General features: G+C 46.6%; 3 protein-coding genes across 3 annotated transcripts; 1 reads left to right on the forward strand and 2 right to left on the reverse strand.

Moving 5' to 3' along the window:
* Positions 1-542: 542 nt before the first annotated feature.
* LOC134457429 (uncharacterized) lies at positions 543-5045 on the reverse strand. Its single transcript, XM_063209445.1, has 4 exons — positions 5007-5045; positions 4470-4607; positions 3203-3272; positions 543-1734 (listed from the first exon to the last, which is right to left on the reverse strand). The coding sequence occupies exons 1-4, from the start codon at positions 5043-5045 to the stop codon at positions 1268-1270; spliced, it is 714 nt and encodes a 237-aa protein (XP_063065515.1). The 3' UTR covers positions 543-1267.
* Positions 5046-8545: 3500 nt separating this feature from the next.
* Positions 8546-16280, reverse strand: wdr6 (WD repeat domain 6). Its single transcript, XM_063208497.1, has 7 exons — positions 16066-16280; positions 14874-15723; positions 12445-14541; positions 11518-11595; positions 10835-10951; positions 10309-10415; positions 8546-9945 (listed from the first exon to the last, which is right to left on the reverse strand). The coding sequence occupies exons 1-7, from the start codon at positions 16154-16156 to the stop codon at positions 9329-9331; spliced, it is 3957 nt and encodes a 1318-aa protein (XP_063064567.1). The 5' UTR covers positions 16157-16280; the 3' UTR covers positions 8546-9328.
* Positions 16281-16823: 543 nt separating this feature from the next.
* LOC134456883 (uncharacterized) lies at positions 16824-27082 on the forward strand. Its single transcript, XM_063208498.1, has 5 exons — positions 16824-16916; positions 17608-18242; positions 18525-18714; positions 21532-21578; positions 22520-27082. Exons 2-5 carry the CDS (start codon positions 17928-17930, stop codon positions 23249-23251), a joined length of 1284 nt encoding a protein of 427 aa, XP_063064568.1. The 5' UTR covers positions 16824-16916; positions 17608-17927; the 3' UTR covers positions 23252-27082.
* The last annotated feature ends 298 nt before the right edge of the window (positions 27083-27380 follow it).

Here is a 27380-nt window from a genome sequence, read left to right on the forward strand (position 1 = left end):
AGTGTTGAATTAACCTTGCCTTTCTTTTTTACGGTAGCTAAAGTGCTTAACCTGGTGTTGAGTAAATTAATCTACCGGTACACACATGTTCACACACATGGTCCCAGTGCCGTCTTGAAGGTCTCAAGAAGACTATTACCGGTATATAGTGGAGTGAGTGGTTGAGCACATGCTGATGTGACAGGTTTCAGATCAGCTTAGTCTTCAAGCCGGTGGGAGTTTCTTTTGTCTCCTTTGGCCATCTGTTCATCATTACGTCATTTGGTCATCACTCTGAAGCCTGATGGGAAGGACTGGTTTTGGTTTTAATGTGTTGGGTATGCACTGAGTGACGGTAAGGTACAGGAGATGTTTACCAGGAGGAATGTATTAACTTACTGCATTAAACTCCCCTCATACCTAAATGGAAAACAATTAATGAAATGCACTTAACATACAAATAAAACATGTTAAATTGGCCAGAGAAGATACACAACAATCCCAATTCCCAATTTAAACCAATTAAAAATGTTTTAATAGTGAAATGTCTTATCAAAATCAAAATCTGTCCCTCTCCCATGCACAAATCTATGGTGAGGAATTCTGAAGAAAGGGGTTTGGGCTAATGGTTTGAATAAGCACACGGGTAACGGTTAGTGTGGTTATATGCATAACAGGCATTTTGTTAATGAAGCACTAGTGTGATTTAACTGTGTGGAGCATAGATACTGTACATAGGCAGCTCATTACTGGATCTGCTACAGGAGCATGCCATCACAAAGAAAGAACTCTTCTTCAACCAGCTGAAAAATGGAAAGTACTACTTTAAATTTGTTTTTTTCTGCATGGATCTGCGATAGGGCCAAAACTGGATTAAATGCAGGACTAAGGACCCCATTTCATCCATGCAAATGTAAATGTTCAAGGAATGCTTGGAACTGATGGCGGTGTAATGAATATTCAACGAAAAAGGCAATAGAACATGAATGGGTGACAGACATTTTGTTAATGAACCACTAGTGTGATTTGCCTGTTTGAAGCCCCTTGCTACATGTAGGCTCAAGTCCACAGTCCCAGAGGCAACTGTAGCTCAGTAGTGGATCTGATGCACAGTAACCTGTAGCCAAGGGATCCCAAGCCCTGGTCGCTGCGGCATGGGAAGGTCCTTGAACCTGTACGAGAGTGACATGCGAGAGTCAGCCTCTAAAATCAGTGAGTTCTACTAGTGCAATACGTCTGTATGGGGCACTTAGTCCACATGTGTCAGTCCTGGGGTTCGCAGTGCAACTCAGTACTGTGTCTGTCGCAGCAGCACGGTGAGGTCCTTGAGCCGCTCGGCACGGCTGTGCGCCGACTGGTGCAGCGGCAGCTCGAAGAACGAAAAGGTGAAGCTGCGGGTGAAGCTGAGGTTGGAGACGGGCCGCAGGGGCGGCAGCCGGGGGGGACGCGGGGGCCTGCGGGGCGGGGGCAGACGCGCCCGCCTCACGCGCCCGCCACTGCGCCCGCCGCTCTGGGCTATGATAGGCTGAGAAGGGTTGGGCGTGGTGGTGGATGGAGGCGGGGCTGGGGGTAGCAGAGGAGGCGGAGGTGGGGGAGGCGGGCGGGGGATGCTGGTGAAGGAGGAGTCCGACAGCGCGGGGCCTTCCCAGGGGGCCATGCGGTCGGGCGGGGGCGGGGCGGTGGATAGGTGGCCGGTGGTGGCGGCACGCTTCCGCTTCACGTGTGGAGACGGGCGCTGAGGCGGCTGAGGAGGGGCTGGTGAAACACAGACGTGCACACACACTCGCAAACACAGACACACACACACACACACACACACACACACACACACACACACACACACACACACACACACACACACACACACACACACACACACACACACACACACACACACACACACACACACACACACACACACACACACTTCATGATACAGTACTTCAAGTACATGATGGCTTGCTGCGTAGGTTGTAATAATGACAACTTGTACTACAGTATACATTCATTAGAACTGTGTGTCTGCACTCTAGCACTATGCACTTAAGAATAATAGGAAACTGTACATGAAAACCCCCTTCTTAGAACGCCAGAGACAGCGTGTACGTACATGAGAAGCCATGTGTGCATGCACGCACACCGACTCATGGAGGCCACAAAAAAACAAGTGAAGACGGTGTGGGCCTTTGCTGATAACAATCAGTATAGTATCAGTGATAGATAAGTTAAGACAGCTAAAAGAGAGCACGATTACAACACACACACACACCGCCCCAAGCTAATCAACACACTGTTGCACATATGGATTGACTTTAACCTGATGAAGGCCAAACTGTGGCAGTTACGTGTTGGGTATTTTAACTATTTTTTGTAAAGTTACTGTATCCTTTTTTGTGCCTTGGATCTCATCTTTACTATCATATTTAGTGTTATTGTTACTACCAAAGAGCGCCTTCATATAGCCTACATCTCAAGAAGTACACCGCAGAATTCAGAACGTGTCCCTTTTTAACTGTTACGGCTTGAAGTCAATAGAAAGGCTTAGTAAAATAACCATAGCGCAGTAAACAAACATTACGGAGGGGACTACACAGGTTACAGGGTGAAGGTTATTCAAATACTTGTCTCTGAGGGAGATTCTGAGAAGTTAAAGGTCCACTTCAACAGGAATTTTCCGTACATTTATGTTGGCTATGCAGAGAAGACACATTCCGCTTCCTGACTGCAAGCATTATCAGTAGGGAAGTGTAAAATTCATTGCCGTGGTTATCGCATGGTGTTTGTTTCTTGATGATAATGATAAAGAGGCATCAATAAAGAAATGTCAACTCTCTCTTCTCAAGTCAGTGACAATGGTTGTCTGCAACTATTTAAAAAAAGTTATTTAAACTATTCACAAAATGTATTTCCAAATCTAGGTAATACGTGATTTTATGCTTTCTGTTTTCAGTTTATCTACATGCACATATCATTGTTGTATGATGTACTTACACTATACATACCTAACCCTAGCCCTATGGCTCAGTGCAAGTACACCCACATTACACACTGTTACATACTTGTAACATACATGTTGCATTGTACCTAATTGATGTACTAGACACAGTAAGAGTAAGTGTAAACCAAATTCAAATGGGTTCACACACATGTGGAACAATTGTGCACCATCCATAATGTTCTGTCTTACAGTAACAATCATGAATACATCTGAAACTGAACCAACCTGTTGTCTTGTGTCCAGGGCTGCCTATCAAGGGAAGTTTGTCCTGGGGTGGTTTTGGTTTTGCCGTGACCTTTTGGAGAGGGTTTGTTTTTGTTTATTATGCTACAACAAGACAGTTATCAAAAGTCAAAGGTCTTTTGCACAGCTATGTAGTTTGACAGGTGTGCAGGATATTACCCCAGTGAAGGTTGTCATCCAAATGTAAGAAAAATCCTGCACACTGTCTATTCCACCAGCAAGTTAACTCTAATACAATGTGTAAGTCATCCGACCTTCTTCAGGACTTCCTTTGGAGAAGGATTGTGTTGTAGTGGGATCAGATGTGGTCAGTGTTCCGGAAATCTCCAGTCACATTTCATACAGTGGACACATGCAACAGAGAAGGTCATGCGGGTCTGGAGCTCAGAGTGCACAGGTATACAAAGGACACTCACGCATTTGGCATGCTCAGATTACCTTAAAGGCATTACAGTACGACTGAACAGCACTGTGAGGAATGTCAAATGGAATGCATGTGTATGATTGCAGGACTGAGGTGAAATTTAAAAAAGCCCAGGCATTTCTATGTGTCCCCCTCTCTAAATTGTGGGACAGTGTCTAAGAATATCCAAAAAAAAGAGAGAGAAAATGACAGCATCGGTGCTTTAGGACTGTCAGCCCAGGCAGATTAGCAGTCAAGGCCAGGATGGCTGGGCAGATGTTATGTGAGTATTTGTTGCATATTGTACAGGTATGTAGGTGAGCACGTGTATACTAAAAGGAAAGAGCATGTGGGTCATTTGGCATGCATTTGTATAAGAGAGCATTGGTATGCATATTAATTTTGACTGCCAATTGATTGTGCATACATGTGTGTCAGTGTGTACATGTGTTGCATATCAAAGTGATATGAATGGTGCATATGGTATGGATGCGCATGCATGGGATCAAATGTGTCAGTGTGCATTTGGATCAGTGAATGAATACATACAGTATACGAGATGGCACGTGTGCAGGTTGCAAATGAGAATACATGTGCATTGATGTCCAAGTGTTAAAATATGAATTGGTGTATATGGATATGCACATGCATGTACAGGCTAATGTGTAATTACAGGTGTGCATGTCTTCTGTGTCTGAATGAGAGCAATTGTGCATGTAGTACATGGCTTTGTATGGTTACACATACAGTATAGTTGATTTAACATCTTCTAGAGTATATTTGGTCCTGGAGTGTTGAATTAACACTGCATTTTCTTCATCGTTTAAGAGATTGAGCTGTCCCTACCTGTTTAGGAGGGACAGATTTGGGCAGGTTCTCCTTCCTCCATGCTCGCCGTTTGGATTCCTCGTTCCCGTCAGAGCCGTCCTTTTGCTGTTTGCTGTCAAAACTGGGCCACATGTTGATGCTTCCGGCCCTACTGGTCTACGCAAGTGCACAACTGAAACCTGTATTCACACATTCCCACAAGCATTTCCTTCGTTTCAGCTCGTTGTAGTGGCAGTTGCTGTGGCCAGTGGTGTTTTACTCACTCTGTCCTACTACTGTGTGGCATATTTCCCTGGTGTGCCCTCTCTCTCTCTCTCTCTCTCTCGCTCACACACACACACTGCTCACTGTCATAGGAGAGGTTGTCAGCTACATGGCACACTCACAAAAGGGAATCTGAGAGGAGGGGGTGAAATATTCATGCAGCATCTGAGCCCCCCCTGCGCCCCCACATGCAACGCACACAGACACACACACACACACACACACACACGCACTCATTAACTTGTGAGGGGCCCGTACACCACACTATCACAGATACACATGCATGCTTACACATGAATAGATCTCCCCCTCCAAGGTGTCCATTTCCATTCTCATCCACTTCTACGGTATTGTAGTTCTTCCTGGTCCAGATAACATGGATCCAAACACACGCAATGCATCATGGGATGATAGCTTTGTCCAATAGAATACGGACACCGAGAGTGCATCCCAATATGTGACCTTGCTTCCTCCACTTGCCTCCTCCACTTGCTTCTCGTCATGATGACATCACTGACAACAGCATTATATTTCAATATCTTGCAAAAGCTCAATTGTAAAGTCTTTTTCTCATTTGCAATTGGGATGGTGAATGAAAAACAGTCCCTCAAAAGTTGTTGTGGTGAGGCTGACAGCTGGGAAACTTTATCGTTTTCTCCACGGAGGAGGGGCCAGGAGGCGGGACGAGGAGACGAGCACAAGTAGAGGAGGCAAGGTCAAATATTGGGATGCACCCAGAGGATGCAGTACTGGAATCTCTACAGAGGCACTTGATGAATGCCTGATGATTCTAGCCTGGGACCGCCCACATTAACTCTGTGGCCCTGCACAAAAATTCGCATCTGATATAGTGCAGTCATGCATATTATTCACCGTGTCAAATTCTATCAAGATATGCCCTGCCGTGGCCTAAGGATGGGGCACTGGGTTACTACGCCGGCGACCCAGGTTCGATTCCGGCCCAGATCATTTGCCGATCATTCCATGTTTCACTCTCCCCACTCATTTCCTGTCTGTCCTCCACTGCCCTGTCAGGAATAAAATGATATATATATATATATATATATATATATATATATATATATATATATATATATATATATATAAATCTATCGAGATAAAGAACCAATCCATTTTAAAGCAACAGAGAAATGGGTTGACAATGCAAGTAGGCGAGACCAAATGCTCACAGAGCTTTGAAGTCAAGATAGCCAGGCTATAATGATGCCGCTTCTGAGAACTCGCTGTGCAGACGAAGCTGCAATCTAAAATCCTGGTGCCACAATCCAGACTAACACAGCTATGCTAATAACACTGGCCAAAAACCCAACACTCATCATGGGAAAAGTCTAGTCTTGGGCCAAGGTGTTGGGCCTATGGTGACGTGCATGGTAAACCACAGTGTGACATGCTCAGTGTTTCCCACAGAAATTTTGGAAACTATGGGGGCAGCCGGGGGTTTATTTTGTCCGGGGGGGGGGGGGGGGGGGGTGGGGGGGGGTGGGGGGGGGGGGGGGGGGGGTGGGGGGGGGGGGGGGGGGGGGGGGGGGGGGGGGGGGGGGGGGTTCTCACACGGGCCCTTTTTTTTTGGGGGGGGGGTGTATTCTTGCAAGCGTAAATGCAAAACGGCAAAACAATGACTACCGTATGACATTGGCGCATGGAGAAACTGTAGGCCCTGGGCCTATGTTTCAGCCATTTATATTTTGAGAAATAAGGCTACATAAGATTTTACCCATGACTTGTATAATAGTAGTACATTGTCATTGTCCAAAAATGCAGTACAGTGAATAATTTCTGTTTACAACACAGTTTCATTCGTCCCTCATGCAGGGGTCTGGGAAACAATAATAAAACAAAATAGGAGCAGAGATAAGAATTTAAGAGCACTGTGAAATTGTTAACGCATAGACAAAAAGGGTCTTAGAGGGTAGGCTATGCCTTTTCCCCCACACATATCTGTAGGCGTACACATTCTACATGAGGGGTCACAGGGCCAGTTTTTTCCAAATTCCTCCCATTAAAAGGGCTGAACAACATATTACACATTTATGTCTATATTCACATTCATTACACATTAATTTCTATATGCAGCCCGATGTCTCTTCTGCTGTGTCAATGAAGGTCTGTCACCAAACTCATTACAACTGTAAAACAAAGCCTAGGGAGTGTTAGTAAACTCATCCCAACTGTCCCTTCTCTGAGGGTTTTTTATATTGCTCCCAAACCCAAGTAAACTACAACAACTTGACTAGGCTTTTGATCCCTGTCTTTCAAGCACTTGTGGTTCTCTCTATAGCAGGGGTGCCCAACCTTTTTTTAACCAAGATGTACTTTTGAAGTTGATGGTCTGCCATGATCTACCAAGTCAAATTCAAGGATGTCAGTGTGAAAAATTTAAGATCACCATTTTATTAATCACCATTATTATGAACAAAATGATTTTCAGTAGGCTACTATGGCCGTACGTTTTCAGTGTGTTTTTAAAGTGTGTTGAATAGCCTATCTTTACAAAGCAATGCAGCACTGATAGTATGCAGAGATAATTTCAGTCATACACAAGTCATAAACAACTGAAACAATTTCAAAATGATAAACATTTGGTATATAAAAGGCACATAGCCCTATTTCTAAAATATGATGAAGCATTATCATGCCTTCAGTGGTATAGGCTACAAATTAAAAAGGGCTCAGAAATTCACCATTTGTTATGGGTAAATAGTAGGCTACAATGAGAGAGAGAGAGAGAGAGAGAGAGAGAGAGAGAGAGAGAGAGAGAGAGAGAGAGAGAGAGAAAGAGAGAGAGAGCGAGAGAGAGAGACAGAGAGAGAGAGAGAGAGAGAGAGCAATGAGAGAACTCATTGGATTGGTTAACACCCCTGTTAAGTGTGACTTCTTCTATGAAGGTTTTTTTTTCCAGCTCTCTGGGACAGTAGCACAGCAAAGGCTTTCTATTGTGAGTTTGGCCAATCGTTTTGTCCACAACTGAAGCAAGAAACAGCACAAATTGAAGTGAATTCCATACATGTCATTGATGTCAACAACGAACATTTCCCTTACACGCGGCACGCGATGTAAACGCAGTTAGCGATGATGCATGCGACTAGCGATTTGGACGAAGATCCTCGCATATCGGCGTGTCATAACGCATCGTTGCGCACATGTTCTGTTACTCACCCGATGTTACACGTGTGCACACATGAATCAACTTACCCTTACGGTCACTTCCTAATGCTTTCCCCTCATTCTGTGTTACCGTGGGACTACTTATCTAACCAAAGAGTCTATAGGATGTATTTACTCCAGGAGGAAAATGCGAAGGAAATTCAAAATCGTAATTCAAATCGTTTTTAACAAAAACGGATATCGTTAAAAAAAAAAAAAAAAAGTTAAAAAATTTTTTTTTTTTTTTTTTTACATTTTCGTAAACTATGGCGGCCAAATTTAAACTATGGCGGGCCGCCATAGTTTCCTCAATGTATGGGAAACACTGCATGCTGCAATTTTTACAACTACACTGTGCGTACGCAGTCGTGAAAAGCAGAACCACGCAACCACACGACACTCTGATCATGGCTTCCACATGGGCCCTCTGGTGCTGGTCTGATCAAGAAGTATTTACAAGTTACAGCTGCATAGCAGACTGGGCAGCTGTTACATAGCAGAAATACCACGGTCTCTTTTTCTCCCTCACACACACAGCCCAAAGGCTATTATGAGAGCCTGTACTGCATTATACCTCTGAGGCGTTGAGATGTGTGCATAGTCGGACCCCAAAATTTACTTTCTCAACATGGCTTCCATTCAAGCGTGAGTCAATAAGTCCATGGTAAAATAAAGAATTCTTTATTGCATTCTTTTTAAAACATGTTTAGATTATTTGAATTCAAGCGATCATGCGATTGCCCAGCAATCATGACACAGTTTATTTTCACACCAACTCTACATACTGACCTTGGCAATCCGTTTGTGTCTAGAGGTCAATTCCAATGTCCCGATTTCTGGTGAAAATGAATAACAGTCAACACACAGACCTCCACTGGATAAAAGTATTTGGAAAACGGAGCAATGTGGCCTAAAGCACTGTATCACTGGTAGTGATTAAATGTTTTTAAAACACTGTGGTTCAATGTCAGGACTTTCAAACAAATATTTTTGTGTCATGTAACTTCAAACGTGTGATTTAAACTTTTCATTTGTGGTGGTGATTGAATCCAATACTTTACTATGTAAACTTCATATCTCAAATGATGCTGATCTAAGCTGTTTTGAGTGCAAACGTTGGTTGTTTATGTCTTGTTTTTGTCATTTCTGGTGAAGGTCACTCACAAACGGTTGTGAAGCTTATTAGAGTCGCGTTCATCTGTCCTTATACCCATATCTTTCCGCATCATGTTCTCCAAAGGTGATGCTCAAAAATTCCCAGTCCTGTGGCCTGAAAGACTGGTAGTATTTCAATCTAACACACTCTGTGCGAGGGCTTCATATCATGTTCATTTAAGTCCTTCTTATGCTATGTCTCGGGCACTATGTGTTAGTGCATAATAAATACGCCATACACAATAAAACATGAATACTGAAGTGCACAAGTGCACCATTTAAGATCCAGCTTTTCATAAACACACTTCCTTTTCACCATTTGTTTTGAAAGGCACTTTCAAACGCTCCTGTAGCTTTTTGGAAACCATGTCCCTCTGTTCATCATCGTGTCCTCCAGGAGTGATGCTCAACAGCTCCAGGCCCTGGCCGCACACCGCAGCCCAGACCCCAGCCCTAGCCCCAGCCCCAGCCCCTTGCCTGGGCCACAGCTGCAGCCCGGCCACATCAGCCGTGTGTGTAAATGCGGTGGCCAGACTCCGGAGCCTGGTGGAGCCGTCCTTCTCCCTGGACACGCTCCACACACACACCCTTTGGTCAGGCGAGGTGGAGACGATCAGAGTCTTGTCAATCACCTGCAAGGCCGTCAGGGGCGCGGCGTGGGCCAACGGCTCTGACCAATGGGAGAGAAGCTCCAGGGACACGCCCGCTGGTGATGCACCTTCTTCTCCTGGTTGAGGTGAGAGAGGAAAGGTGGCTTTGAGGAGGAGCACGGAGAGCTGTCCGTCGTCTCCTCCAGTGACCAATGAGAGGAGGCGCCCGTCTTGTGACTCCGCCCCTGGCTCCTCCCACACAGCGAGGCTGTTTACTCCACTCTGGTGAATGGGCACGGTGAAGCAAGGAGACGAGGGACCTGAGACAAACACTCACACGTGCGTGTACACACACACACACACACACACACACACACACACACACACACACACACACACACACACACACACACACACACACACACACACACACACACACACACACACACACACAAACACACACAGATCTGAGATAAAGATAAACACTTGCACGTGTGCGTACACAAACAGTGACACACACAAACACATGTATGTACCCTACCCATAAAGTACACACACACACACACAGATGAGAAATGCAGCCATTTAAAAAAAGGTGTGAATGGCTCTTGTATCACGACTCATGGGATTTGAAGGTGAAGAGCAAAGTGCACTGGAGGACGAGGAGTCCCAAATGAACTCACCTTCCCAGCAGCGGTGCTGGGCCCCCGCATCAGCCAGGGACAAGATGGAGGTCCAGTCCCACACGCACACACGTCCATCAGTGGCCGCGCTCAACACCAACACACACCTGAGGTGGAGAGAAAAGTCAGATAGACAGAGGGAGGACGTAAGAGAGAGAGAGAGAGACAGAGAGAGAGAGAGAGAGAGAGAGAGAGAGAGAGAGAGAGAGAGAGAGAGAGAGAGAGAGACAGCAGAGGAGAGCAGAGGAGGACGGAAGGAAACACACAGTAGCTGCAATGAGATGAGACGGGAGGAGATACAGAGAGAGAGAGAGAGAGAGAGAGAGAGGGATAGACAGAGGGAACAAGAGAGAGATGGATGAGATAGATAGACAGAACAGAGGGAAAGAAGAGACGGAGATGGATGGAGACAGACAGAAAGAAAGACAGAGCGACAGAGGAAGGTTAGTGGTGAGAAACTGACTGCGTTTCTCCTACATAATGACACAGATCGAGTTGCTGGCTCTGGCTGCTGCCTGTGTCTCACCGCTGTCCTGCTGAGCTCCTCAGGCAGTGGGAGGCGATGCTGAGAACGCACCTCTGGTGGTAATGGCACTCCCAAAGCAACTCAACTTTACCCACCCGCTCCGACACACCAAACAACCTGAGAGATGGGAGATACAGAGAGGGGGAGAGCAGAGAGGGTGAGGGTGAATTTGGAAGTGAGAGAGAGAGAGAGAGAGAGAGAGAGAGAGAGAGAGAGAGAGAGAGAGAGAGAGAGAGAGAGAGAGAGAGAGAGAGAGAGAGACAGACAGACAGACGGGCAGACTTCATCATGATCATCATCAACGTTAGAGAGAGAGAGAGAGAGAGAGAGAGAGAGAGAGAGAGAGAGAGAGAGAGAGAGAGAGAGAGATAGATTTAAAAACTCCTTTATTGCTTTAAGCTTTAGAGCAAAATTTCTGGAAAAGAGAGAGAGGGAGAGAGAGGGAGAGAGAGAGAGAGAGAGAGAGAGAGAGAGAGAGAGAGAGAGAGAGGATGTGTGTGAGAGAAAATTGAGACAGCGAAACAGTGGGGAGTGGGGTACAAAATGGGATGTCCCCCTGTGGTGTGGTGTGCTGTTGTGATGTGATGCTCAATGTTCCTCCCTAAAATTCCGGGCCCCATACCAATAGAACATTACTGTGGATGGGGATGGGAGGGGGGCAGAGGACACAAACCAAAACATACCTCACGGCTCCATCGCTGCAAGCCTGTGCCAAGAGGACTCTGTCTGGACTGTCCTGCACCACACACATAGACATGTACCTGTGCGAAGGAAAAGAGGGACATATCATCTACACAGCAGTCATTGTCAAAAGCCATAAAACAGGGAAATATAAAAAGCACATTGCCATATCATGCTCATCAGTCATCACACTCTTCAATCAATCTTAATCTCAATCACACTCATTGTAGTCTTTCATGATGGCTTTGTCATGGTGGTTGTATGCATTTTCAGGTTGGAAAATGAGCAATTCCTGATGAATCATGAACAATAAAATTTACACATCAAACAAAACCCAAATTTATTTTCAACATAAAACTGTTACAGTGATTCATTTAGTTTATGTCAATTTTCAATTACATTTAAATGAATGCTTCCTGAGGCCTTACAAGACTGCATAATGAGCAGCTTGGCTTATTGGCAAACACCAGGAGGAGAACAATATAGTCTTTTGTGGACAGGTGCAACCCCTTTATTGGCATGGAAAATGGTGTTTGTGTGCTTAGCGTTTGTGTGATCTCTGTCCAGCGTTTAGTTTTCATACACCGACTTTTCAGTGTAACTCTAATGCCCCCTAGTGGGAGAAAATGGAATGGACTGCAGGTCTCATTCATGTGGAAGTGGTCAATTTTTTCCAGATTCATAAAGCAATGCATGAATTCATTAAATATAAAAGGTCTCCTAAAAACAGAATAATAAAAAAGACATCATAAATTCTTGATTAAAACCACTCTAGTCCCATTCATATTGCAAGTACCGCTAGCCTAAGTGAACTCTCTTTTTCTTTCATAACCAACATATTCATGAAAAATATCAACAAACAAAGGCTGACATAATTGCTTTTCTGAAGCATGAAATTCATCTGATCTTTTCATAACCAAAACACGCACCTGGTCTCTGGGTCCATCTTGACTGTTTTGTGTCGATTCCTCTTGCGCTCCCACTGCTCGTCCAACCGGTGGCTGGCGATCTGACTGACCTGACAGGTGGGCGGGCCTCCTTCCCCGTCCCAACCAATCAGGAGACGGTAGCACTGTAGCTGGGCCCTCCCACCGGCCGAGAAGAGCAGACAGGAGATACCAGAAGAGGAGGATGAAGAAGAAGAGGAGGAGGAAGAGTGCACCCCATCCCTCCTCAGCGCAGTTAGCGCTCGCACGTTGGAGATGTGATCAGTGATCACACTCAGCACTCGCACCGCCCCGGATTGGGAGTGCACAGACAGGATGCTCACGCAAGTGTCCTCTCCACCTGTAGCCAGCACTTCCCAATGCTCCCCCAGCGTCCCCAGCCGGCACAGACACCCCACCCCCCGGCCGTGTAAGCCCTCGCGCAGGCTCTGCCCAGCGGCCATGCTGGCGCCCCTCCTGGCGTGTGTAGGAGGGTAGCGAGCCAGCACGGCGCCTTGCTTGATGAACACCAGGAGCCCGGCCCCCACGTTGGCAACGTGGGTGGTAGTGGTGGTGGCATTGTGGGCATTCCTGTCAGAGTTGTGGTGGTGGGTACTGTGTGCATCCTGGTTGGACTGGAGGTGGTTGCGGTGGTGGTGTTGGTTTTGGGGGGGCCGGTACCCCCAGGAACGGTGACCCCCACCACAGGGCACCGACAGCAGGGTCTCCTGCCTCAACGGGTCCCATACCACGAAACTGGTGGACCGGAAGCCCACCAGGGCAAACCTTGCCTCTGCTAAAACTCTGCCTTCCCCTCCCTCTCCTCTCCCTGTGTTCAATCTCTCCATCCCTCCTTCTCCTCTTCCTCCTCCATCCTCCACAGGGCCCATTTCTCTGAAATTATTCCCGTTTTCCATCCCTTCTTCCAGGAAGAGAACCCTCTCCAGCCACTCCATGCCTTTGGCGGCCCGCTGGGCTCTCTGGACGGTCAACGTCGCGTCCCCACGGTGGACGCCCAGGACTCTGACAAAGCCGTCTCTGCCGGTGCTGTAACACAGCCCGTCGCGCTCGTACACGCTGGTGACACCCTGCTTGCCGTGCACCCCAAACTGCACGCACGCCGGCTCCATGGGGTCTTGCCCCATGTCTCCTTTCTCTTTCCCATCAGCGTTAATATCTTCGCCTCCTTTTGTAATGTCATTCACAGAGTCCTCTGTTTCTTCGTTTGTTCCTGGGTCTCTCCGCGGCACCCCTGAGTGTTCCTCACCACTGGTCCCCTGTTCGCGGTAAAGCAGTAGAGATCCTCTCCTGTCTCCACACACCCAGACCATATCGCCACTGAAACGGCCATTGCCCTTTTGGCCACTAGCAGGCGTTAGTGTCACCGCTGCAGTCAGCCAGCGTTTGGCACAGGGCGGGAGGAGGAACGGTTGAAGCCGTGTAAACGTTAAGGAAAAATTGCCCACGCCATCTATATTCTTATCCATATGTATGTCTACTTTCCAGCGGTAGACCCTCCCCTCTGCCCCTGAGGCCAATAGGAACACGTCTTCACCCCGACTGTCCAGTTTCGACCGCACCCACTGCAAACTGTGCACCTTTCCTGCCCCCGCATTCAAAATGACACTCCTCTTGGGATCCGCGAGAGGGAAAACACACACCTGGCCGCTTAGGTTCCCGACAGCACACAAGCACCCTTTCCCACGCACATCCACAGTCTCCATCACACAGTAGGACTGGAATTCAGAGTCGCCCTTCCACACACACCTCCAGTCCTCCTGGCCCTGTTTTTTGAGATGTACTCTCCCCTGGTCGGTGCACACTAGCACCCCCACCTCAGTATCCCCCTCTGTGATGACATCCACCAGACACACAGCCTTGGGGGAGCCTTCGCCTGTAAACTCTAAATCCACCACCCCGTCCACCTCTCGGTCCTCTCTGGCTGGGTTCTCTGCCACCTGCTCCTCCTCCTCCTGCTCCTCCTCCTCCTCTCTCACTCTCCAGATGCGGACCCCTCCATCCGCTCCTCCTGTGGCCACCCAATGCTGCTTCTCGCTGACGGCCAGTGCCCTCACGCCCCCAGCACGGTGACCTTTGAACCTAGGATACAAGGATAGAATGGTTTTATTCATCGTACTCATTAGAATCAAGTCAAGTTTGTTTATATAGCCCATTTCATATAGAAAAGGTAACCCAATGTGCTTTACAAAGCTTTACAATGATTACACCACACTTGTGCTTAAAAGGTGCTGAAAATAAACAAAAACCATGGAAGTTGAAAGAAAAAATGTCTGCACACTTAAATATTTTTTGTTCTTTCACTTGCCTTTGTCACAAGCATAAATACTATGAAAGCATCATAATGAACAGTGAAATTACCAGTTGTATGCGTGTACTGTGCATAGGGGTGTGTGGCTATTAGTAGTGTTTACCTGCGCTCCACTCTACCGTCCTCCACACCCCACATGACGCAGGCCCCGTCCTCCCCGGCACTGAACACGGCGCCCGTCTGTGCCAGGCGCACACAGAAAACCCGCGCCTGGTGCCCGTACAGAACCCGTTGGCATACCGTCTCAAGGTCCTCCCCACAACCCCTGGACCCTCCTAGTTCTCCGACACTCCATACCCGCACACTGCGGTCGTCTGACGCAGAAGCCAGAAGCCCAGACTGAGGGAGGTAGGCAAGGCTGAAGATCACTCCGCTGTGGCCCAGGAGACGTCTCTCCACCGGGGCTGCCTTGGCCTGGGCACCCATGGGGGTGCTGGAGGCCCCTGGTCTCCAGAGGACGAGCTGGTTGAAGACGGTCCCACCAACCAGAATGGCCGACTCCCAGAGCGAGCCAATCAGAAGGCCGGAATAGAGGAGACACACCTCCTGGCAAGAGCGCAGGCTGAGCACGGTGCCCGTCTTTGCGTCCAGCAGGAGTGCGGTGTTATGTGCCACCACCACACCCAGTAGAGAGGAGGAGGGCTGGGAGTCTTCTCCCAGCCATTGCACATCCAGCAGCCAGTCAGGGAGCTCCATGAGTGGGCCACTAAGTTGTAGAGTACCGCTTTGGGGAGTAAACGAAACCAGCCGTAGGCCCTTTCCTCCAAACACAATGATTTCCGCTCCTTGGTCCCACGCTCCTGATGTTGCACCATTGTGATGTTTTTCTGAACAGTGGTCCGACAGTGGTCTGGGTCTAAATCCATGGATGCGGTAGTTGTTCAGTGCGCCGAGAGACCCATATAGATTGGGTTTAGTGTGAAGGCTGTATAGAGACAGCACTGGCCCTTCAGCTAGACACAAGCAAAGTGGAGAGAAATTAGGAAAAGTGAACTGACCGTTTCTAAAACATGCTGCAATGACTTAAACACACACATGCGAGTAACTCAGGTGAGTACTGTAACTGGAAATGAACTACTCAGTGATGTTGTTGTTCCATACACAATTTCATTGGCTTCTGTGAATGCCAATAAATGTGAACTAATATGAACTTCAAATGTGACTAGTTCAGGATGAACTGTGCTAATAAATAGCACTGAGACGTATGCTTCTCGATTCATGTCTTGATTCATACAAGCCGTCAGCAACCTTAAATCTAGACTGTTCCATCAAATAAAATTTGGTAGATAGCCCACCTGTCAGTAGATAGTCCTCTCCCATGAACTCCAGTGCTGTTATCGGAGCCACCAGGGCGGTGCTCGCCACCACATGCATGCTTTCCTCCATGGCTATGTCACTGCACACTATCGACGTTTCAGAAGTAAGGCATCCTTCAACAAAAGATCATTATTAAAATGGACTGTCCTCTTGTTGCACAGTGAGTTGTGTGTCTTCCTCTCGTCGTCTGTTCAATCATTTAGGGTTAGGTTTAGGGTTAGGTTTAGGGTTAGGGTTAAGTTTAGGGTTAAGGTTAGGGTTAGAAACAAAAAACTAACATCAACAAGATAACTGGCTCCGTAATATGGCGGTGGTACCGTTAGTCTGGCTAGTGGGAGCGAGATGAAATGGGAGTGTAATGAGATGGGAGCGTGAATCTGGGAATCGTTCAAGGCAATCATAAGCAGTTTCCAATGTTTACCTACCCTTTGGACCTACTTTAAGTTCAAATTAATGCTTCCAGAGGTCAATAGAATGCATCAGATACCTCGCTGTTTATGTCTATGTGAATAATGTAATGTTGCATTAATTTAACACATTTTCCCTTCTTTTTGGTCCATCAAGAAGGTCCGAGGCGAACATGCATGCCTCCCCACGAGTTTCCCTTCCGTCAACCAGCGTTGGTGCTGTCCAATGACATGAGTCCATACTACTTCGTTTAGAATTGTGAACAAGATAAAAAGCTATTGGCCAATTGGGCTTTCCACATGTGCGCATGTTGCTTGTACGTGCTGTTTGAATTTTGCGTATGACCGCGCAAACGCAAGGGGGTGGTAAATGGACAAAGTGTATTTTGTGAAATTAATCCAGTGGCATTGTCCGTTTGACGGTATGCGTGCATTTCACTCTTGTCTTGATTAAATAACCAGTTGAGTTGTGATAATACGAACACATAAATATTCACGTTCTCTGTAATGTATTCATGTATTTGAAACTCAATTTGTTTGCTAGCGCGCTAACCTTTAATTGCAAAATGATAGGTGGTCAGGCTAGCTGGCTAAGGAGCTACCCAGTCAAAATAAAGTAGCAGGGTTTGCTAACAACAGCTAACTGTAGGTTTCGTGAATATCCAATACCTTGACAAACCCATTTGACATTCACTTTTATAAGTTGAAGTTGTGGTGCGGATAGAAATGTGTCCGTTTTTATCATTTGTAACGCCGGTAGGTCATTGTTCCCTTGCTCTGGGTTCACCTTGTGCAGACGGCGCCTTTGTTGTGTTTATGATTGCACTCCGCCACATCAGCCAGACGGTTTTATGAAGAGCGGCGTTAATGACATCACCGTGTTTTTGTGGCCGCTGCCAGCATTTAGGGCTCAGATTTCATTAGGAACCTATTCCGTGTTTGCTTGAAATGTTATTCTGAAGTTGTTTTAGTATCATTTGCCGTCATATTTGCTGTGTGTGTACCATGTGTTATGATAAGTGACATGACGTTCCTTTCCGTTCTGGTATTCCACGCTGTCAAACAAAGGCTGTAAAGGACTGCCGCAAAATAACCATCAAATTGTCATTGCAGGCTACAAATCTCTGGAGTCGAACTCAGGATTGATCATGTGGACTGTTTGCTACTGTTGAAGCTCGACTGGTGGCATTCCGTTGACAGGAGGCGTGTTCCCTCCTTGGCATTGTGTCAACTATGGGGATTCCAGATATGACAATGCCTCTCCAGACATGACACTGTCTCAGACGTCCCCATCTCCTCCTCCTCCACTACCTCTCTCCCTTCCTCTCCCATCTCCAACTTCACCCATGACTGAGTGACATGCCCCACCTCTCCCCTCCTCCTCCTGTCCCCCTACCTCGCGCTGCTAGCATCCTTCCCCTTCCCAGTCCCAGATGATCGACCACCCTGCTGTCAGCGAGCCCCGTATCATCAAGCACAGGACGCCGCCGACGCTGCTCATGCGCGCCCCCGTGCTCTTCCCGGCCATGTCCAACCGGACGCCCAACTTCACGCTGGAGCAGAAGCTGTACCTGCTGCAGCGCATGCAGGGCGTGGTGGAGACGGTGCAGGACTTCCGCAAGGACACCAACACCACGGCGCAGCGCAACGCCGTCTGGGAGCAGCTGGCGCGCGCCTTCAACGCCGCCTTCCCCGACCGGCCGCCCAGCACCACCGGCTCCCTCAAGACGCTCTGGAAGCGGCTGAAGGTTATACATCTTCTATCCTTTAGACAATTCTCTGTCTTTGTGTGTGTGCGTGCGTGCGTGTTTGAGAGAGAGGGGGGGTGGGGGGTGTGTTGAGCATTATGCACTTAATCTTTGTTGCACTTTAAGTGGGATGGGGGCGGGAGGGGGTCAAGCACTGGTGTCACTTTTACCTCTTATTGCACTTTACTTGAAAACCTGCTGCTACTAAGTATTGTACCCCAAACACAATTTTGTTGTCTTTTTGACTATGACAACAAAACTCTTGAATCTTGAATCTTGAAGGTGGAGTGCCGCGCCGCCCTGCACCGCAGGCAGGAGCAGCTGGCCGCCGGCCTGAGCCCCGTCGCCCTCACCCAGGTGCAGAGAGAGGTCACCGCCCTGGTGCCCAACCTCATATCCAACAAGGACGACCTGGACGGGGAGATGGGATACACCACGGCTGGCAACAAAGGGGCCTCGTCGCCCGTCACTGGTGAGGCTGGCTTGCGGCTGTGGGTGAGGAGGGAGGGAGGGATGAGATTGGGGTTGATTTTGTCTTTTTTTTTCTTTTCTTTTTTGGTCTTTTCGACTTTATTGATGATAGGACGGTATTAGATGTGAACAGGAAGCGAATGGGGAGAGATATGGGGAGGGGTTGGCAAATGACCCGCGCCGGAATCGAACCCAGGTCGCCGGCATAGCTGCCCATTGCCCTACTGTTGGAGCCACTACAGGGCCGACACTGGGGTTGGTTAACGGTGAGGCCAGATAAGAGGCACTGGTCAGTCACAGGGGTAGGGTAGTGTGGGGTCGGTTTGGGCGGGCAGTGCTCGTTAGGAGAAGTAGGCCAGTGGCCAGTGGAAACGAGGGCACCTCTCGTCCATCACTGGTGAGGCTAGATGTGGGTAACAAGGTAAGGTGTGCCGGCCACGTGGGTCATTGGTGACGCCAGTCACAATTAGCAAGGAATGAGTCCCATGGGATAGTCTGGGGTTGGGTCAGTCAGTGGAGAGTAGTAGAGTAGTGGAGAGAATTAGGCCCGTTTGGGGAGCACTTTGGGATGGGGAGGACTACCTCTGCCGGCCCGTCAGATGAGGCTGGTTGCAGGTAACAAGAGGTGGGGTGGGTTTGGGGTGGGTCATGCAGAGGGGAATTCCACTTCCAGAAAAATAGGCCAGTGTGTGAGTGAGAGGGAGTTTTGGCTGGGGATGATGTCCTGACCTAAGGGATGCCTGAGAGGTCAGGTGTGGTGGCCAGGGTTGGTTGGAGGTTGGAGATGGGTGGAGGAGCGCTGTGTTGCCCTACCCTGCAGTATTTTGTGCTCAGTTCCACTGGGCAGTGGCCTCATGTACAAAGACTTGTGTAGATTTTCTAATGAGTCTTTACATAAGGGAAAATCTAAAAAAGCAACACGATCTCTCAGAATTCTGTGCTCCTGGACACGGATGTTTGGGACACGAAATCCGTGCTCCTGGACACGGATTTTGCCAAAATTCCATGCTCCAGGACGCGGAATTGTTTTTCGTGATGGACACACGGAAGTGCTCTCTCTATACTCCCACAGCTCAGAATTTTTCTCATTTCAAGTATTTTTTCTGAAAAAAAACATTTCTTACTGACAGGTTAGGTTTAGGGATTGTTTTGGTCTGGGCACAGCTAGTATTCTTTCATTCATTATATGAATTTGATAGCCTATCAACCAACTGGAAAAGGTATTTCTCAGAAATATGTCTTTGACAGGTTAAGGTTAGGGCACAACTTAAATTGCTATAGCATTATTTTGTTTAGGATTAGCATTTGGTGTGTATTGGTATGTATTTTCTAATGAGAGAGTTAACACAGTGTTGTGGGAATATAGAAAGCACATCCGTGTGTCAATCACGGAAAAAAAAATCTGTGTCCAGGAGCACAGAATTTTGGCAACATCTGTGTCCAGAAGTACGGATTTCGTGTCCTTAATGTCTGTGTTCAGGAGCACAGAATTCTGAAGATCAGGCTAAAAAAATACACATTCGCATCTATAATTTCAAATAATGAACAGGTTTTCATGCTGATTTGTGTGGTACATCCGATTTCACATTACGTTTAGTCACATAGTCATGATTATGGGAAGTAAGCATCATCACAGCACGTACATTTTAAGCCTCTTTGTACTCCAACCATATTATCCATGTCTGCAGAAAGGGTTCTTAGAAGCTGTTTCCACGTAGCCTTCTATTCTTGAAAACACGTTGGTTTCAGAGATGAGATGTAAACAAAGAATTAAAACCAGCATATAAAAAAATGCTGCTTAAAGAAATATCCCTTTAGACCAGGGCTATTCAAATGGAGGCCCTGGGGCCAGATGCGGCCCTTGGATGGCAAGGCTCTGGCCCCCCATAAGGTCAGAACAAAATGAAAACAAATAGGCCTAAGTGTGCTATCTGTGGCCGTGTATAATTTGCAATCACTAACCCTTCAGGTTGGGGATATCTACTCTGCATTCACATGAGAGTGAAATCTTATCTAAGACAGTCTCATAAATAGACCATTCTAAGGCTACTAAGAAATAGAGAAGAGAATATCTGTTGTGTCTGGAAAACTATCTGCTTGTTTCGCACCCTAACCTCAGACACAGTGCTGCTCTCAGTTATACAGATTTTATGTTCGGCCCCTTCACTGGAGGGAATTTGAAAAACTGGCCCTCAGTGACTTTTATTTGAGTACCCCTGCTTAAGATGGCTAAAACGCACTTGTTGCAATGGAGTTTTTATTTGAATCCACATATTTGTGTTAACACCTAAACAGGAGAAAAAAATATCCACATTTAAAAATAGCAGGCTACGTGGAAACAGCACCTTAGTGAGAGATTCAAAGGACAGTTTCCCTTCCAATCTGAAGGCCAGTCAAAGAGGAAAAACTGCTTATGTTTTGTTTTTAAAGTTTAGTTTTCAAGTTGCTCCATCAGTCCAACATCTTCAACACAATCTTTTCATTCGCAATGCGTCAGCATTTTAGGGACATTATGGAAATCTATCTATAATGAAATAGAGAATAATTTAGGATCAGCTCAGTGTAGGATGTACAAAGAGACCAGACCAGATGCAGAAAAGATCCTGGACAAGCAACTTATCCCTCTTACGGTCCCGGATTCAGCAGCTCTGCAGGCTGGGCTCCTAAACAAGGATTAAGTCTAGTCCTCAGAGAAATTGCTTTTTAGAAAAGGAGAAGGTGAAGGGGAGTGTGGGGGCTTACAAGCAGTAAAGCTCCTAAGTCTTGTTTTTATTTTAATGAATGTTGAAAATCTGTTTCTGTCTTCTGTTCTTCTCAGTTGCAGGTACAAGTGGAAGTGACCAAGAGGAAGTTGATCACAATGAAGTAATTGTTATTCTCTTCATTTGGTTATTTCATACCCTCATTAACTTTAAATTAAATCACTGCAGTATCTGTGTCCAAAAGAATGCATATGGGTCATGACATTTTTTTTGGCCCAGATATCAGGTGTTACAACCACAGCTAATGCTCATAAATTAGTAATTGGTAATTTAGGTGGTGCAATGAATATGTTTCTTAGATAATCCACTGGAAAATAATAATTAATTTAAAAAAAACATTTTTTCCAATCAATCCATACAACAGTGGCATTATCTGTGGTTGCACCACCCTGATTGGGGTATTTTTTGCAGTATGTCGTTTTTGCGTACGAAACACTATATTCATTATACGTACTAATACTACAGGAAAAATACAGTAGTATTTCCTATTATTTGGGTTAGTTATCATCGGAGTGGATATCAATGTTGTTGTTTTATGTTTTTTAGCTGTCTATTGGGAGTGGGAGGGATGTGTTATTACGGTGGCCTTAAATGATAAATCCTGTGACAATGGAAAATAAGAAATGTGATGCCAAACATGCGAAATAAGGTGCCAGTGGCCATCACTATGTAAATGGGTCATAGAAAAAAATGAAACCTGAAGTCGGTTTCTATGCCCCATTTATCTGTTTCTTGGCTCAACAGTCTCTGTTATATCGAGTGCCATTGTTCTTTGTCATGAGACAGCAGGTGGTTAGCTCAAAGAACAAGGCTATTGATAGGATCACTCCTGGGTAAAATACTGGGGAAAAAAGTTTCTTTCATCATTATCATCTGATGGTAATATTGATGTAATACGATGCAACGGTGTGCCGTTCCCAGCTGAATGTCAACAGGAGCAGGAGAATTTATTTCGGCTGATTGTAGATATCTTTGTCCTCTGGTGTGTGCGTGTGTGCGTTTGCGTGCGTGTTCATGTTTGTTGTGCTCGACTCATGTCCACAGGAGCTGGACAGTAAGGAGCAGTTGGCCATCAACCTGGGCCTGACCACCAGCACCACCACCAAGGAGCAGTTGGCCATCAACCTGGGCCTGACCACCACCACCACCACCACCTCATCCTCTCACGTCGAGCAGCGAGCGCAGGAGCCCTCCAGACTCTCCCCAGACCACGACGCCGCCCCCATCTCCACCCACCACACCCGACTCCGCACCCACAACTCCCAGCACGACTCCGCCGGCTCCGGCACCATCCCTCGGCCCCCTGCCCTCTTCTACCCCAGCCACACCCAACCGGTGACGGTCACGTCATCATCATCATCGTTATCTCGACACCTCGGCACCTTTGAGGACTCGGCCTTGGAGCTGCGGGGGGTCTCCCGGGTGTGTGAGCCACGGGTCGAGGGCACTGGTGGTGGTGAGGTTGGTGGCATTTTGGGCATGGATGTTGGCATGGTGGATGGTGGCATCGGAGCTGGTGGTGGTGGCGGCAGCGGTTACGGTGGCAGTGGGGGCACCTGGGACGAGCACAAACGAGAGCTGTGCGTTCTGGAGCACGAGCAGACCATGCGTCTGCTGGCACTGCAGGAGTGTGTGTGGGAGTGCAAGCGGCGCGCCGCCACGCAGAAGGAGAAGGCGGCCCGCGCCAAGAAACACTACTACAGGGCCAAGCTGAAGAAGATGGGGGCAGAGCTTCCCACGCAAGACCTCTGCTCCTCAGACGACAGTAGTGACTGATGGACGGGACGGACAGACACACACAGACTCGGACATGCACATGTACAAACGTGCACACACGCGTGCGCAAACAGACACACACACACACACACAGACGCCACGATTTGAATTCAAACTTGAATTCAAATGGGACAGACACGCATCCGCACGCACAAGAATCAAGTGGTTTGAGTTGTGCCCTGCCTTGAGGTGTGTAGATACAGTACAGGATGGATAATTTGCTCAGCCAAAATCAGTCTGAATGTGACTGTGCCACTGTATGTGACTGAACTTGTGAAAATTGGGCTGGCACAAACGGCAGAACCCTGAATCTTGTTTGAAACACTGCACAACCGTATGATGTTTGAATCGCTACACTGGTATTACTTGTTCAGGTTGGGAATTCCTGGAATGCTTTTTGGTCTTGCTGACACAAAACTGCAAATTCAGGCAAACATTCACTGTTAAGTGAATTTCCTCTCTGTGGCATTGAAGTGTGTTTTGTTAGAGCTGCTGTAAGCAATAGTCATCTAGAGTAAGCTAAACCAACCGACTACCTGGTAGCTATCCTCACATACAGTAAACAATGGACTCGATTCATTGGCACATCACTGCCAAGACACTCCCAAGTCCTTCTCAGTGAAATGTCTGCCACTCCCAAGTCCTTCCCAGTGAAATCAAACATCTTCTATTAGAGTAAGATACTTCAAGCCATGTGATCCATATGATGACAGGTGAACGCCCCTGTAGGAGAACTTTCGGGTTTGGAGACCTTTGGCGTCTTAAGGTTGAGTTGGAATGGAGTCCCCTTGGCACTGTAGATGGCGGTAGCGCACATCTCATGCAAGCCGTCACCAAATGCCACAGAAACACAAGAAGAAGGAGGGGACAACGCCCCCTTAGGAGACCAAAGTTGAGCACACTCCTTTGCATTGGGTGGGTGGAGTTTGGGTTATCTTACTCTAATATAAGATGTTTGGTGAAATGTCTGTCTTTTCCCCCATTTCCTTTGATGCCTCTGCGAGGGGCACATTGGGAACAGATGGAGAGACTTGTCATCTAGCTCAAGGACACCTGAACACGAGGAGGGAGAGGGAGAGAGAGAGCGTGAGGGAGATGAGACAATTTTTTGTCCCTTCTTGTGTCGATATTGAAGCTGGGTTGCCAGATGAGACGGATGATTTCCAGCCCAAAAAAATGCTCAAAACTTAACCTGCCTGGAATCTCCCGTCCAATTCGAACTAAATCCTATTGATTTCTATGGCCATAAATATGCTGGAAAAACCCGCCCAAATGCCCTTTTAACCCTTTTTTTTAACCTGCAGTTGGTCATCCTAAGCAGTCAGGGACAGATCCAAAGATATGGGACATCCCAGTTAGTTTGGAAATGATTCAGCCAGGGGTGTAGCAGCTAATTGTGGGCCTTATGCACAATCAGCTCCAATGGACCCCCCGTAGCCATATATCTACATAAATTGGACTGGGTGTCTGGGTCTCCTTTCAGGGTTGCCAAATGAGACTGAAAAATGCTCCAAACCTGCATGGAAGCACTAAATCCTGCCCAATTTGAACTACATTTTATTGATTTCTCTGGCCATGAATTTCCAGAAAAACCCACCCAAATGCCCCATTTACCCATTTTTATCTGCAGACGGTCATCCTAAGCAGCCCAATTAGGCTGGAAACCGCCCAGTCTGGCAACACTGCCCCCTATGGGGCCCTGGTGGCTCAGTCACTTTTTACCCCCCTGTACGATACCCCTTTGTACAGCACATGAAAGTACTGCTACTACTGTAGTTTTGACAGGTGTACAATGGCTGGTCTCAAAAATCTTCCCTACCACATGGGTCGAAATAATCTGTTGAACGTGTTTCTCTCCCAGGCCTACAAGCTCTCCCTCAGTTAAAAGAAACCCATAGAGACCTCAGAATGCAGTTTGATAGGCTACAGTTCAGGTCCCCACTCCCTACTCAAAGATGCAAAGACTTTTGGACCAGCAGCTGTAGACTGCTTACCTGACCTCCGTCACCTGTTATCGAGATGCGTAAGGAAAGGGAACGCCCCCGCATATACTGTATTTGGTGAACGCAGACAGATGACAGGTCAGGTTAGTAGACCGTTCTGTTAGACAAGAGCAGTTCTCTTTCAGGCCTACAAACGCTTCCTCAGTTTTCCTCAGCTGTTAAATACAGTTCAGGTCAGACCTCAAAGCTACAGTTCTATCTAGTATACACACTGCCACCTCACCTGCCTAGAGGCTTTTCCTCAGTAAAAAAAAAACACTTATATTAAAGGATAACTTTGGCCAATTTCAACATGCAGTTGTAATGCTCACACTACCCTGGACTTGTCAGTACCTGAGATTTTTTTTTCAGCCTTTCCGAGATCCTGGTCATTGTAATGGGGGCAGGTGTTTGTTTACATTTCAAAAAAACAACTTGATTTATTCCCAAAAACATCCAAAAGGTTATGCGACATCAGCAGACAACTAGCAAACAGCGATAACTTTTAGGAAAATATTTGGAGTAGGCCTATGTAAAGATTAAAAAAAAAAAAAAAATGTAAACAAAACCTGCCCCCATTAGAATAGCTCAGATTTCGGAAAGGGCTGAGCCAAAAAATGCAGCATCACCGGGTACTGACAAGTCAAGGGTAGCATGAGCAATAAAATGGTATATTGAAATTGGCAGAAGTGCTCCTTTACGATTTCAGAAAGCTGTTAGATGCAGTTCAGGTCAAAGCCACAGTAACGTCTACACACTGCCGCCTCACTTGCCTTCTTGTAGAATGCTGCTTCCAGTCAAACTGGTGGCACTCGCCTCTTTTCCCTGAATGTAACAAAAAAATGTTGTTTTTGTGTCGTCTTTAGATTGTTACATTTCCAGGGTCATCATGCCATGATGTTAATGGATATGTGTAGTGAATACACATTCTTTCTTCTGAATTAACTTACCTCAGATGTTGCTGTTTAAATGTTCCGATAATGTGTATTGAAAAAAAACAACATTGTGTTCATTTTTCAACTACATCTCAAGTTGATCAAATGTACTATGTTCATTGTCATCTTCTGAAATCAACTCATACATTTTCTTTTAACGCAGACATGCTTCAAAGGTACAGTATATATTGTGTTCTTCAGAGGGTCATAACGGTTTTGGTGTATGATGTCTTGTTGATCTTGATGTGTCCTTTGTAATATATGCTGATTACAAAGGACACATGACACACAACACTCTGGCCCTCTGAGGAAGACCGCTGTAACTTACACTGTCCAAGCATTTCAGGTAAAGGATAACACCTGTACTTGTTGAAAGAAAATTAGTAACTTGATTCAACTTTATGAGATTAGCATTCATAACTGTACACTTCAACTTGGCTTTGTATTTATCTCAGTTCTGGCCTGTCTCAGTTCTGGTGTTACCCCTACCCTAGACTGTAGTAGATACATGTCTGTAAATGAATGGTGTCGTCATGCTCCCCATCTACCATGCTCGCTGTGGAATTGACAAAGCATTGAGTTAGAGATGCTTGAAACATGTCTGGTACTGCCAGCCAACTCAGGACCCCCTGGGCTTAGTCAGCTATCACTGCCTCATTCAAATGATTATGTATAGACACATTCACACACATATATAAAACATATATGTACATACACACGCATAAGCCAGACCTGTAGCAATAATTGTTTTATTTTTTTATTTTTTATGTCCAACATGTCTCTTGTACGGTTTCCATGGCAATGGTTGGGGGGGCAAATTGCCTCTTTACATTACCTCCGGTCAAAGGGATGCCAGACATCCCATAATAAAACATTTAAAAACCAAACAGAGATACACACATATTCATTCTGTACTCCCGTCTCTTCCATTAGCCCTCCACCATCTCTTCTTTTTTTATATCCTGTTTTTGATGGAAGAGTGTCCTCTCTCTCACTCTCTCGATCACTCACTTTCGTTCAGTCTGGTCCCATACGTACACACACTTTGGGCTGAGTTCCCAGACAGGGATTAAGCCTAGTCCTGGGCTGAAGAACATGCCTCTATTCAACATGCTGTTTGCTTGGGGACTAAGACCAAAATCCCCATCTTGGAAAACTGCCCTTTAGTTTTTCTTTTTTTTCTAATTTTTTTTTAAAAAGAAAAGACATTAC

The sequence above is a fragment of the Engraulis encrasicolus genome, chromosome 10 (assembly GCF_034702125.1).
Source record: "Engraulis encrasicolus isolate BLACKSEA-1 chromosome 10, IST_EnEncr_1.0, whole genome shotgun sequence".
In the NCBI taxonomy this organism is placed as follows: Eukaryota; Metazoa; Chordata; class Actinopteri; order Clupeiformes; family Engraulidae; genus Engraulis; species Engraulis encrasicolus.

Coding starts and splice junctions, on each gene's coding strand:
- wdr6 (XM_063208497.1), bottom strand. CDS start 16,156: ATGGAGGAAAGCATGCATGTGGTGGCGAGCACCGCCCTGGTGGCTCCG. Junction 10,952..11,517: donor TGCAGCGATGGAGCCGTGAG/GTATGTTTTGGT, acceptor CCCATCTCTCAG/GTTGTTTGGTGTGTCGGAGC. Junction 10,416..10,834: donor AGGAGCTCAGCAGGACAGCG/GTGAGACACAGG, acceptor TCTCCACCTCAG/GTGTGTGTTGGTGTTGAGCG.
- LOC134456883 (XM_063208498.1), top strand. CDS start 17,928: ATGATCGACCACCCTGCTGTCAGCGAGCCCCGTATCATCAAGCACAGG. Junction 18,243..18,524: donor CGCTCTGGAAGCGGCTGAAG/GTTATACATCTT, acceptor TGAATCTTGAAG/GTGGAGTGCCGCGCCGCCCT. Junction 18,715..21,531: donor GGCCTCGTCGCCCGTCACTG/GTGAGGCTGGCT, acceptor TGTTCTTCTCAG/TTGCAGGTACAAGTGGAAGT.
- LOC134457429 (XM_063209445.1), bottom strand. CDS start 5,045: ATGGAAATGGACACCTTGGAGGGGGAGATCTATTCATGT. Junction 4,608..5,006: donor AGGGGGAGATCTATTCATGT/GTAAGCATGCAT, acceptor GCACTTGCGTAG/ACCAGTAGGGCCGGAAGCAT. Junction 3,273..4,469: donor AATCTGTCCCTCCTAAACAG/GTAGGGACAGCT, acceptor CCTCTCCAAAAG/GTCACGGCAAAACCAAAACC.